Raw genomic sequence first — 10,754 nt, 5'->3', positions numbered from 1 at the left:
AGTGTAGTAACCCCCCTCCCAATCCATTCTGACCAGCAAAAAGGGGACTTGTTGACGCCATATGCTTGAGACAACATTTAAAAAAATGTCCGAATTAAACTGTCTGGATACTTTTGTCCATACCGAGTTCAAATGCGAGATAACGCGATATAACTTAACTTCTCCGATTCATTTGATAGAAAGGCTCTGCAATGGTGAAATAGGGGCAAGAGCTTCCTGTTCTATACAGAACCAGGGAGGGGCTCTCTCAGGTGGAAGCAACCAATGAGCCAAATGTCTGAGACCAAATGTATAATAATAAAATTAGATCTTGGGTAGGCCTAGCCCACCTTTGTCAATCAGCCTATGTAACTTAATGAAATGTAATTTGTGATGCTTACCATTCCAAATGAAGGACTTTGCTATGCTAACAAATTGCTTGAAATAAGAGAGGGGGATATCTATAGGGAGAGATTGTAGCAAGTAATTGAATTTTGGAATACAATTCATTTTAATAACATTAACTTCCCCGATCATACATAAATGTAATGAAGCCCACCTGTCCACATTGCTTGAAACCCGTTTTATTAAGGGGTCAAAATTAACTCTAACTAAATCACACAATTTTGCTGGGAATAAAATACCCAAATACTTAATGCCCTGTTTGGGCCACTGGAAAGCGCCTGGCTGGAAAGCCGTTACTGGGCAGTACGCTGTCAAAGCCAAAGCTTCAGATTTAGACCAACTGACTTTGTATCCTGAAAACTTAGAAAAAGGAATTCATAATTCTGTGGAGGCAAGGCATAGATCTAGTGTTTTCCATTTCTTAAAATCCTTAAACTTTGTTTATCTGTGAATCCCAGATTTTCAGTGTTGTCTCAAACCTTCAGACTCCACTGTATAACATAACAGGGCACTCACAGTTTATTATATCCCTCACTGATACTCCAATAGCTTTCATGTCCAGAAGCTGAACACCAGACACTTCCAAATTTTCTGCGTTTCTGTCTAACATTAGCATTATTCAGCTGTCTGTGGGCTGAATCTGTCGTAAACCCATCCGACTGAAATTCAACTGGAATGTCTTTGTAGCCGGGGGCTTCAGATTCCAGGTGAACGTGCGACTGAACTTTTGAAAGGCAGTATTATCTTTTGCCTCAGTGTTCAGTGTTCGCACTGTGAAGGAGATGTGTTAATTCAGAGACAGACAACAGTAGAGTTATTAAGTTCATTGGACAAGTGCAGTATTAAGTTAACCAGGTTACAAAACAGTAATTCAATTCAAGATAGAGAGTAATGTTATGTGCTGTAGACAATATGTTACAAAGGCCTACACTAGTTATTGAATCCATCATGTTTCAATATGCTAAAAATGTCATGAAACCCACCTAGTTCAGAACCAGTTCTTTACACATCAGACTTTAAAAAGACACATGAAATTGGCATGAAAAGATGTAAATAAATCGGAATGGTAGTGGGTCGGAAGGGAGGTCAAGCACAACAACTCGCTCACGACAGGGATGGCTGAACATCAAAATGTGAATGGAGACAAAAAAGAGTTTTGTTGCAGTTTTCATCATTGTCTTGTGTTTCTTGAACAAGTCATCATGTTATCCCGCCCATGGTCAGACATACAAAGAAGACGTGATGGAATATGTGCATCTCTAAACAAACAGCTGCTTCATGTTTGGAGAGCTAGAGTAGCAGAACTGCGGCCAAGAAACATGCTCGCTCCAGTCCGTTTATCGACAGCGGTCTGTTCCGACGAGTTATTTCAATATCACCATGGTGTTTAGTGCAAAAGTCCGCTCTCATGTCTGTTCCATGAGTGCTGTTGAACTTGCACAACAGAACCGCGGAATGAATTTGAATTCTCCGCTGTAATGCGATCTCATGCATGAGGCAGCGAAGTGATTGGATGGAAACTCTCAAAATCTAATGGTGTAGACACGTACTTTAACCAGTCACATCTCAGACTTTTGGCATATACCTCACATTTTGTGACGTTGCTTCAATGTTCATTTTTAAATGTAAAAGAAGAAAAAATATTAACCACTTTCCCCTTAACTCCTAAACATAATGAGTGCTGTCATTGTTTTCAATGGTGTGCAACTTGTACATAACTGTTAGCATCTCAAATAATGTGTTCTGGGGTTTCATGACCTTTTAAAAGTGCACTTTAAGTAGTTTTATTTTCCACATTAAAAGTTGTACCCCTAAAGAAATTAATAGTAGGCTGAAATGCTACTATATATTAAAATCATGTACACTCATAAGATGAAAACTCCAGTCAAATCAGTAGCATATTAGAAGCTATTGTTTTGTACGTGGAGCTGGTCGTCTCATGGGGGCCACCAATGCTTTTGCATGATACTGGATCGATGGCACTAGATGTCCCAATAAGTCCAATTAGTAAATCCAGAATAAGATTACTGCCATAAAGGCCAGTGGGGTGCTTTTTCCTTACAATGATGTAACTCGCTGCTTAACTACCATAAAACAATGCACCGTTGGAGAAATTACCTATCTAGCCATGACTGTTCTCTGGACATCCATCGTTCGAACCACGTTGGTTCAACAACATAGAGCTGTTGTTAGAGTTATAAGATTTTGTTTGGATGTCAAATTATAGCACGTTTACATGGAAACAAGAAAGCCTATTATTGTGAGAAAGCTGCTTAAGACACAAAAGCTGTGTCCGTGTTTGTATGCACTATGTAATCGATATCTCTTTACCCCATATACATGCAGCTCAGAAAGTTTCCGCTCTTATGTCATACTCTGGGGTTCCCCCGGTGCATCTGAGCACATAAAAACATGCACACTCTTCAAGAACCTAAAAGAACGCATAGGTCGCGTTCTCTGAAAGAAACCTAGGTGTGTTAAATCATTCTCTCTACATCCCTTTATTGCCGTTTCAGAACACCACTTTCTGCAAAAAGCCCAGAATAAGCTATTTTCTTAAGTGCATGTAAACAGAGTCTTAAGTCTTACAGAATGAAAGATATGGAATAAAAGATATAGAAGCCTCAGTGAAGTCAAATGATGTCCACACAGCAAACTAATAAGGAAGTATGCTTCTAACCACAGGTGGAGAGCTGTAGTTTGCGAACTTTGCGATGCTGTTTGCAAATGTTCGTTGGAACTACGGTTTCGGGAAACACCAAATTGTTTAACTATGCTGGTAACGAACTTGTGATGATAGCTGGCTAACCATTCTTTTGTGAAATGCACCAGAAAACAAATTACTGAGCACAACTTTAAAGCAAATGCTTAGGTATATAAAAGGTACAGAAAAAATATACTGAAGTTCAAGTATGGGAACAGTGTCAAAATTTTACACAATTAAAAATCTTATTCAAGAGCATAATTAAAAAACAAAACAAAAAAAAACATGTTTAATTGTACTTAAATATTTACAAGAAAAAATGTATAGTTTTTCATAGCATTAGAAATAGAATGATTTAATACACAAACCTTGATACACAAATTTTGTTTAATCAACCTGTTAAATCACAATTTTCTTACCTGATGCCACTCACCAATTTCTCTGCTTATCTGCACAGTGAATACATTCTCCGGCCGTGAACAGTTGAAATCCAAATGTGTGTTAACTTTTGAGGACCACAGAAGACAGGCACAGTCATTGTTTGCCTTGTCTAGTACAAACTTTGCACTCTGACTTTGTGCTAATGCTAGTATAAATGTAGATGGTTGTGCCCATTTCAACAAAAATGTTGAGCACAACACTACCTGAAATAACACAAACACAACGAGAAAAAGGGTAGTTGACAAATCTGGACATTAATTTCTGTTAATTAGTCAAAGATTTTAGGTCAAAAGGAAAAGTTTATAGGGTACAACGGGGCTAATAACTGTCCAATAAGTGAAAGGATAGTATTTTGGGTAAAAAGCACCCTTGTTGCAGGGGCTAAAGGCCCCCATAAAACACATTGTTTTTTTTAAGTGGAGAAGAATAGATTTGCTTTGAAAAATGTTCAAAGTAGGCTCACATTGACTGATCCAATCATAATAGAGATTTATTTGTTCATAGAAAATGTTATAAAATGCCAAATGTGATTAAAATGAACAGAAAATGGTTAACCCTTTTCTGAAGTGGTTATTTTGTTTAAGCATTATCTTCATTTGTTCCTAAATAAAAAAGTGAAGGTCTATGTCATTAAAATGTCATCATACATCAGCCATTCAGCAAAATAATGCTTTGTGTAACTCTTCTGTTTTTATTTTTTTCCCTTTATTTTGTGATGATAGTCACACAGTATTTGGTCAAACATCACATATGCTCTTTAATCTGTAAGATATAGGGACAATGAATGTAATTTTTTAACAAATTTCAATATATTTATGTTAAAGGAAGTAAAATCATCAGTATAAGTTTACATATATGTTAGCTAGATATCATTCACAGACTGAAGAGGCCCTAGTGGCTAATTTTTCCAACTGAATGTCCATCCTCTTCAGGGCCGTGCAAAGACATTTTGGGGGGCAGGATCTCAAGCGGAAAAAAAAGGGCACCACTCTCATAATTATATTTTTTAAAAAAAAGTTACATACAGTAGCACATATTTTACTTATTTTTTTATTTCAATCCCCTTACACTCATGCAAATGTTTAATACTCAACAGATTTTGGGGGCCTGGGTAGCTCAGCGACTATTGACGCTGACTACCACCCCTGGAGTCGCGAGTTCAAATCCAGGGCATGCTGAGTGACTCCAGCCAGGTCTCCTAAGCAACCAAATTGGCCCGGTTGCTAGGGAGGGTAGAGTCACATGGGGTAACCTCCTCGTGGTCGCGATTAGTGGTTCTCGTGGAGCACGTGGCAAGTTGTGCGTGGATTGCGGAGAGTAGCATGAGTCTCCACATGCTGTGAGTCTCCGCGGTGTCATGCACAATGAGCCACGTGATAAGATGCGCAGATTGATGGTCTCAGAAGTGGAGGCAACTGAGACTTGTCCTTTGCCACCCAGATTGAGGTGAGTAACCGCACCACCATGAGGATCTACTAAGTAGTGAGAATTGGGCATTCCAAAATTGGGGAGAAAAGGGGATAAAATAAAAAAAATTAAGAAATACTCAACAGATTTCTACAAAATTATCATTGCACACAGAAACGATGGTCTTTAGCATTCACTATTATCAGTGTTTCCCACAAGATTTTGTGAGACTGTGGTGGGTGGAAATCGGTCCCTCTAGGGGGGTCTGGGGGCATGCTCCCCCATAAGAACATTTTGTTCATTTTAAAGTTAAATGCATCAGTCTGGTGCACTTTGAGAGCAAAATTAAGAGGCTAGATCTATGAAGAACTTTGTGCACTTGTAAACAATTGTGTGCTCTAGTAGTAATTTAAACACATTGGTTGTATAGGTATGAATGGTGATAACATGGCAAAAAAGTCACACCCACAGCATGGTAAACGAGATGGAGTTTAATGCAGTTCACAAATGGTCAAAACACAAAATCGACTAGAGCATACATTTGAGCCATCAAAGAAATGAAGCAAAAGTGGTTACCTGTGTTGAACTTGCTCCTCAGATGCTGACTGGGTGTGAGAGATGCTTTGCCGAAACAACGGCGCAAAACACAACGCTATTGATCTTTTATGTTATTATGAGAAGTGTAAAAATATTTTTGGTTCATTATGAAACTGTGGTGGAACAAATTAGGCTGTGTCAGTCCGCCAGAGTCTAGATAATTAATGGGAAACACTGCCATTTCTACATTTATCACAAGAACAGGCAACAACAAAGAAAACAATGCCACATTGTGCATGCTTTAATGGTCTATAAAATAAATAACCATTCAAAATCAACAAATCTTTACACAAAATTGAAACAGTAATAAACCAACCAATCTACCCTCCAAACTACAAAGTAGGCCTATGTTCAGTTGCAACAATTAGGCTAAGTGTGTTATGTGTACTGAGGTGAAGGGAGCAGGATCATTCTCCTGCTTTTTTTAAAATTAGATGAACAGTTAAACTTTCAAATCTGAGCTTGTAAAGACCCTGGACTATTGTATTGAAATGACAAACAGTTGGTTTGCCTACAATTGCCAGTAAAGTTTGGGTCACAGGAGTATATATCTTAAAGTTTTTGCTAATCAGTATGAGCATGTAAACAGAGAACGAATCAAATATTTGTAAATTTTTTTGTGACTGGTGACAGGTCGGCTAACGTTTCTGATATCCAAATATGATCGACTATTAACCACGTAATGCATATTTATTTGTTTCAATTGCCTGACAAAGAAACTAGCCTACTGGAGTTCACTTGTTTTTTATTGACAACGGCATCAAGTCGCTATTTTATGCCAATGCCAGACTATCTTGCTTGTTGTTAAGCATAATGGAGGGCTATTGCCTTAGTTAGTCTGGCTGTATTGAGATGTTTTAATAGTGGTTTAATTTCACAACAGTGACAAGCAATGCCAAAGCTTATGGCAAACATTATCGTTACCTGGCTCTCATCAATGAAGGCAGGTCAGAGAGATGCTCTGCAGGGCGCTCGATTTGGGTGCGCTAACTGTGGTGTCTGTGACAAGGGAAGTCGAAAATGGAGAGACAGGGGCTCATGTGGTCTCGCAGAATTAGAACTCAAATGCAGTTGTCGGGCATTACAACACGCTTTTAATTGAGAATTGATGCCATTGTCCAAATTTAAAAACTAAAATATAAAATTAGAAAAAGTCTTGCAAAAAGGGCACTTATCTAGTCAGAGGCCAAAAGGGCAGGTGCTTGAGCACCATCTGTGCACTTGTGTCATCCTCTTATTGCCCCCTGACACAGCCCATTAAACGGACATCTGAATTTAGTCATTTAGCTTGACCTTTTTGACTTATCAAATCTTTGACATGTCCCTTTTATGACGAAACATAAAGATACTTACTGTATAAATGTATGCTTCATTTTTCAAGTTTCAAATTTGAAAAGGCACAGAATTAGGAATGACACATTTAACCCAATCTGTATTTAAAAATTAAGTGAAAGAAATTAATTCAGGGTGATCCAAGACACCCTGTTCACCCTGTTTATTTTGCGATAATGACCTTTACAGAGACTATCCCTGCATAGTAGCCTATTGAACAGCTTTTGAACACGAGTCACCATACTTGACAACTAGTGAACTTTCCAAAGTTTTCTCTTGGAAAATGCATTTCCTGAGATATTCCCCATGAGCAAGCTGTAACTAGTCCGGCTGAGTCTGTTCAGCCCTTGAATTTCACAAGTTTAGGCTAAATGAGTCAAGAGCGTTTGAGGTAATATATCAGTAAATAATATCATTGTGACGAGGAGGAGGGTGGGGTCAGGCTGGATGTGGCAGTTCAAAAGAGAGAGAGCCATACGCAGCTGCTGTGTGTGCGTTTGTGTTTTGTCTTTGTTTTAATTTTACATTAAAATATTACTTTGATTGTTCATCCGGTTCCCGCCTCCTCCTTTCCCATTTTAATTCCCCCTGTTACAATCATTAAGTAACCCACACAATAAAAGACTGGACAATAAATTAATACTATGAGAATTTGATTAATTATTCACAAATCATAAAATTGATGTGTGTGGAATATTTGTCCTGACAACTCTCTTACACTTAAAAGTAAAACCCAATAATTCTGGAGACAAAATTGTAACTACACTGAAAAAAGGGAAAGTACTGCAAAAATTAATAGGCACATAAGATGTTTCACAAAAGCATTTGTCTTAATTGTGTTATTTATATTTCAGCTTTAGTGTGTCAGTAGAAAATATAATTTTTAGACTCTCAAACATTACTTTTGCAAATAGAAAAGATTAGAATAGAAGAAAAGGGAGCCCTGCAACAGATGGCATGGTCCCCACAGAGCCCCCCAGTGAACATCGAGTCAGTCTGAGATTACATAAAGAGACAGAAGCAATTGAGACAGCCTAAATAGATAGAAGAACTGTGGTGAATTCTCCAAGAAGCTTGGAACATCCTATCTTTCAACAACCAAGAAAAACTGTGTCCAGGTGTACCTAGGAGAATTGGTGCTGTTTTAAAGGCAAAGGCAAATATTGATTTAGCTTTTTTATGTTTACTGGACTTTGTATGATGTTAACTGATAAATGAAAACTTTTTATGGCATTATTTTTGAAGACATCCTCACAATGCAACATTTTTCACAAGTGCCTAAAACTTTTGCACAGTAATATACAGTATATCTATCTATCTATCTATATACACACACACACAGTCACTGAGCACTTTATTAGTAACACTATCGTCCTAATGAAGTGCCTCACGTGGTCTTCTGCTGTAGTAGCCCATTCACCTCAAGAATCAAAGTGTTGTGCACTCTGAGATGCTATTCTGCTCTATGTCAGTTTGAACCAGTCTGGCCATTCTCTGTTGACCTCTCTCATCAACAAGCATTTCCGTCCACAGAACTTTGTTGTTTTTGGCACCATTCGGAGTAAATTCTAGAGACTGTTGTGCATGAAAATCCCAGGAGATCAGCAGGGATCCTCAAACCAGCCCATCTGGCACCAAAAATCATGCCACGATCCAAATCACTGAGATCAAGTTTTTTCCCCCATTCTGATGGTTGATGTGCATATTAACTGAATCTCTTGATCTGTATCTGCATGATTGTATGCATTGCACTGCTGCCACACGATTGGCTGATTAGATAATTGCATAAATAAGTAGGTGTACAGGTGTTCCTAATAAAGTGCTCAGTGAGTGTATTGTTCACATTTAGTTAATGATACCATAATGTATTAACTATTGTAGTGTTACCAATATTATTTTAGAAATATGTGTAACCAAAGTAATGTATTTAAAAGTAATTAACCTAATACAAAGCCAGTTACTGTAGTCTGATTACTAGAATTTAAATAGTAATGTATTACACTACTTTTTTTTGCTAAAGAGGTAATTAGATTACAATAACAAATGACTTTGTAATCAGATTAGGCTACCCTCAACACTGGTCACCTTGTTGTTCAAACTAGAGTTATGCTTAAGTTTTCCACATGAAAGAAATTTCTAATCATGTTTTATTAGCACATACAAATAAAACACAAAAATCGGTCCTCAAACATTTTAAAAAAAAATGGTGACAATATCAATATCGCTGCATCTGTTTTCTCAATAATATATCAACTAAATAAGAGTCAAAAATCTGCCAAATGTCTTGACACACATTCTATAAGAGCTTTTTTTCCTGAGACATTGTTCTCCATTTTTAAGGCTATACACACTAGAAATTAGTCATAAATATTAAGGTAAAAACATTACAAACATTTGAAATGACAATTAATATCACATAATGTAGGCTATACTTCCTATTACAATGGATTTATAAAAACTAATCGAATCTAATAAAATATGTCAATCCATCCGGAAATATTATAGACATTTGAAATAAGAATAGCACTATTTAAGCAAATGTAAGCCTATTACATATTTGGCCAATGTAACAGTAATGGCACTAAGCATAATATGCTCAAGTTGGCAAGTCATTTAACTTATGAAATTGAACAGAATTCATTTATTATAAAAAATATTCTATTCTATTCTATTACCTCGGCCTTCTCTGCTCCATACCATTGGGCAAAAATCCCGCGATAATGGGAACCGGCCATATGAGGGCAGCGACGCTCCATATTATTATGACTAAAGTCATGAAACAAGCCACGAGAGTTGACTCGATGGGTTTGCGGTTGAGTCTCCAGCTCCTGTCCCCCTTCAGCTCATCCAGAGCGAAATCCAGACAGCAGAAATGGACGGAGTCGCCCATCTGTTGACCTTCTGACTTGCCTCGTCTGAATCTCCTGTATCTGGACAGTCCGCATCCGACGCAGAGTCTGAACTCTTGCTGGCCGCCCGTGACGCCCAGGTGCTCGATGTACACCGGGGAGATCGCGCGGTTGAAGGCGGCGGAGAAGAACGCCTTGCCATGGTTGTTGGTGGTGTAAATGAGCACGTCGCACTGGAAGCCGAAGTTGCTGTCCCAGCGCGCCACGAGTTTGGTGGGGAGTCTCTCCACGCTCACGTTGCACTGCGACGAGGCTTCGGGCTCCTCCACAGATCTCTTCGAGTAGCCCACATCCACCTCCAGGCTGGCCAGGAATCTGCTGGAAGAGTTGATGGGTGGAAGCAGGAGATCTTCGTCACTCCAGCTGTGGGAGCAGCGGACAGGAGCGGTGAGCGCCAGCAGGAGAGTGACGGAGATGCTCAGCATGGCAGAGCGCGCGGTAACTCCAGTTTCATGGTCATCTCACACTAAGTGTGAGCTTCACTCTTCAGGTTTGGGATTTAGAAATGATGTATTTGCTTCATCGGTTCCTCCCCAGCGCGTTTGTCTGGGCGTGCTGCCTCAACACGAAGAGAGAACGAAGTGACCGAGCGAGCGCACAGTGGCTCGCCACTTCAGTGTGACGGTCTAAAGTAGATCCACTGAGTTCTGCTCGTTCACCTCACACCTTCTTCTGATGGTGTCAGTCGTCCTCGTCAAACGAAAGGAGTCTGAAGCATTAATGCTCTCATTCTTTGAGAATCAGGCTGATAAGGAAGGGTGTTCCAAAGCCTGTCTCTCAAACTGTAAGCTTTTGAATCAAAAGTTCAGTTACACATGTATATGGTATTTGTTTCAAACTCCGGTCTTAAATCATTTTTGTGAATTCATTTGTGTGTCACACTAAATATTTTTTGTAAAATGTGGTATATACATATATAATAGATAATGGCCCCTAACCACATCCTTCACAATTTTAGCAATAAATGCGTTGAGTTAATA

The 10,754-nt window shown here is 38.7% G+C and overlaps 1 protein-coding gene across 1 annotated transcript; it reads right to left on the bottom strand.

The window, feature by feature from the left end:
* Positions 1 to 9,051: 9,051 nt before the first annotated feature.
* On the bottom strand, positions 9,052 to 10,538 carry LOC127454424 (transmembrane protein 158-like). Its single transcript, XM_051721617.1, has one exon. It carries the CDS (start codon positions 10,197 to 10,199, stop codon positions 9,537 to 9,539), a length of 663 nt encoding a protein of 220 aa, XP_051577577.1. The 5' UTR covers positions 10,200 to 10,538; the 3' UTR covers positions 9,052 to 9,536.
* Between the last annotated feature and the right edge of the window lie 216 nt (positions 10,539 to 10,754).

The sequence above is a fragment of the Myxocyprinus asiaticus genome, chromosome 16, assembly GCF_019703515.2.
Source record: "Myxocyprinus asiaticus isolate MX2 ecotype Aquarium Trade chromosome 16, UBuf_Myxa_2, whole genome shotgun sequence".
NCBI lineage: Eukaryota > Metazoa > Chordata > Actinopteri > Cypriniformes > Catostomidae > Myxocyprinus > Myxocyprinus asiaticus.
The sequence above is the reverse complement of the archived record's forward strand: the minus strand, read 5'-3'. Positions and strand labels throughout refer to the sequence as shown.

Excerpts from the sequence above, each read along its gene's own strand:
- LOC127454424 (XM_051721617.1), bottom strand. The coding sequence starts at position 10,199 with ATGCTGAGCATCTCCGTCACTCTCCTGCTGGCGCTCACCGCTCCTGTC.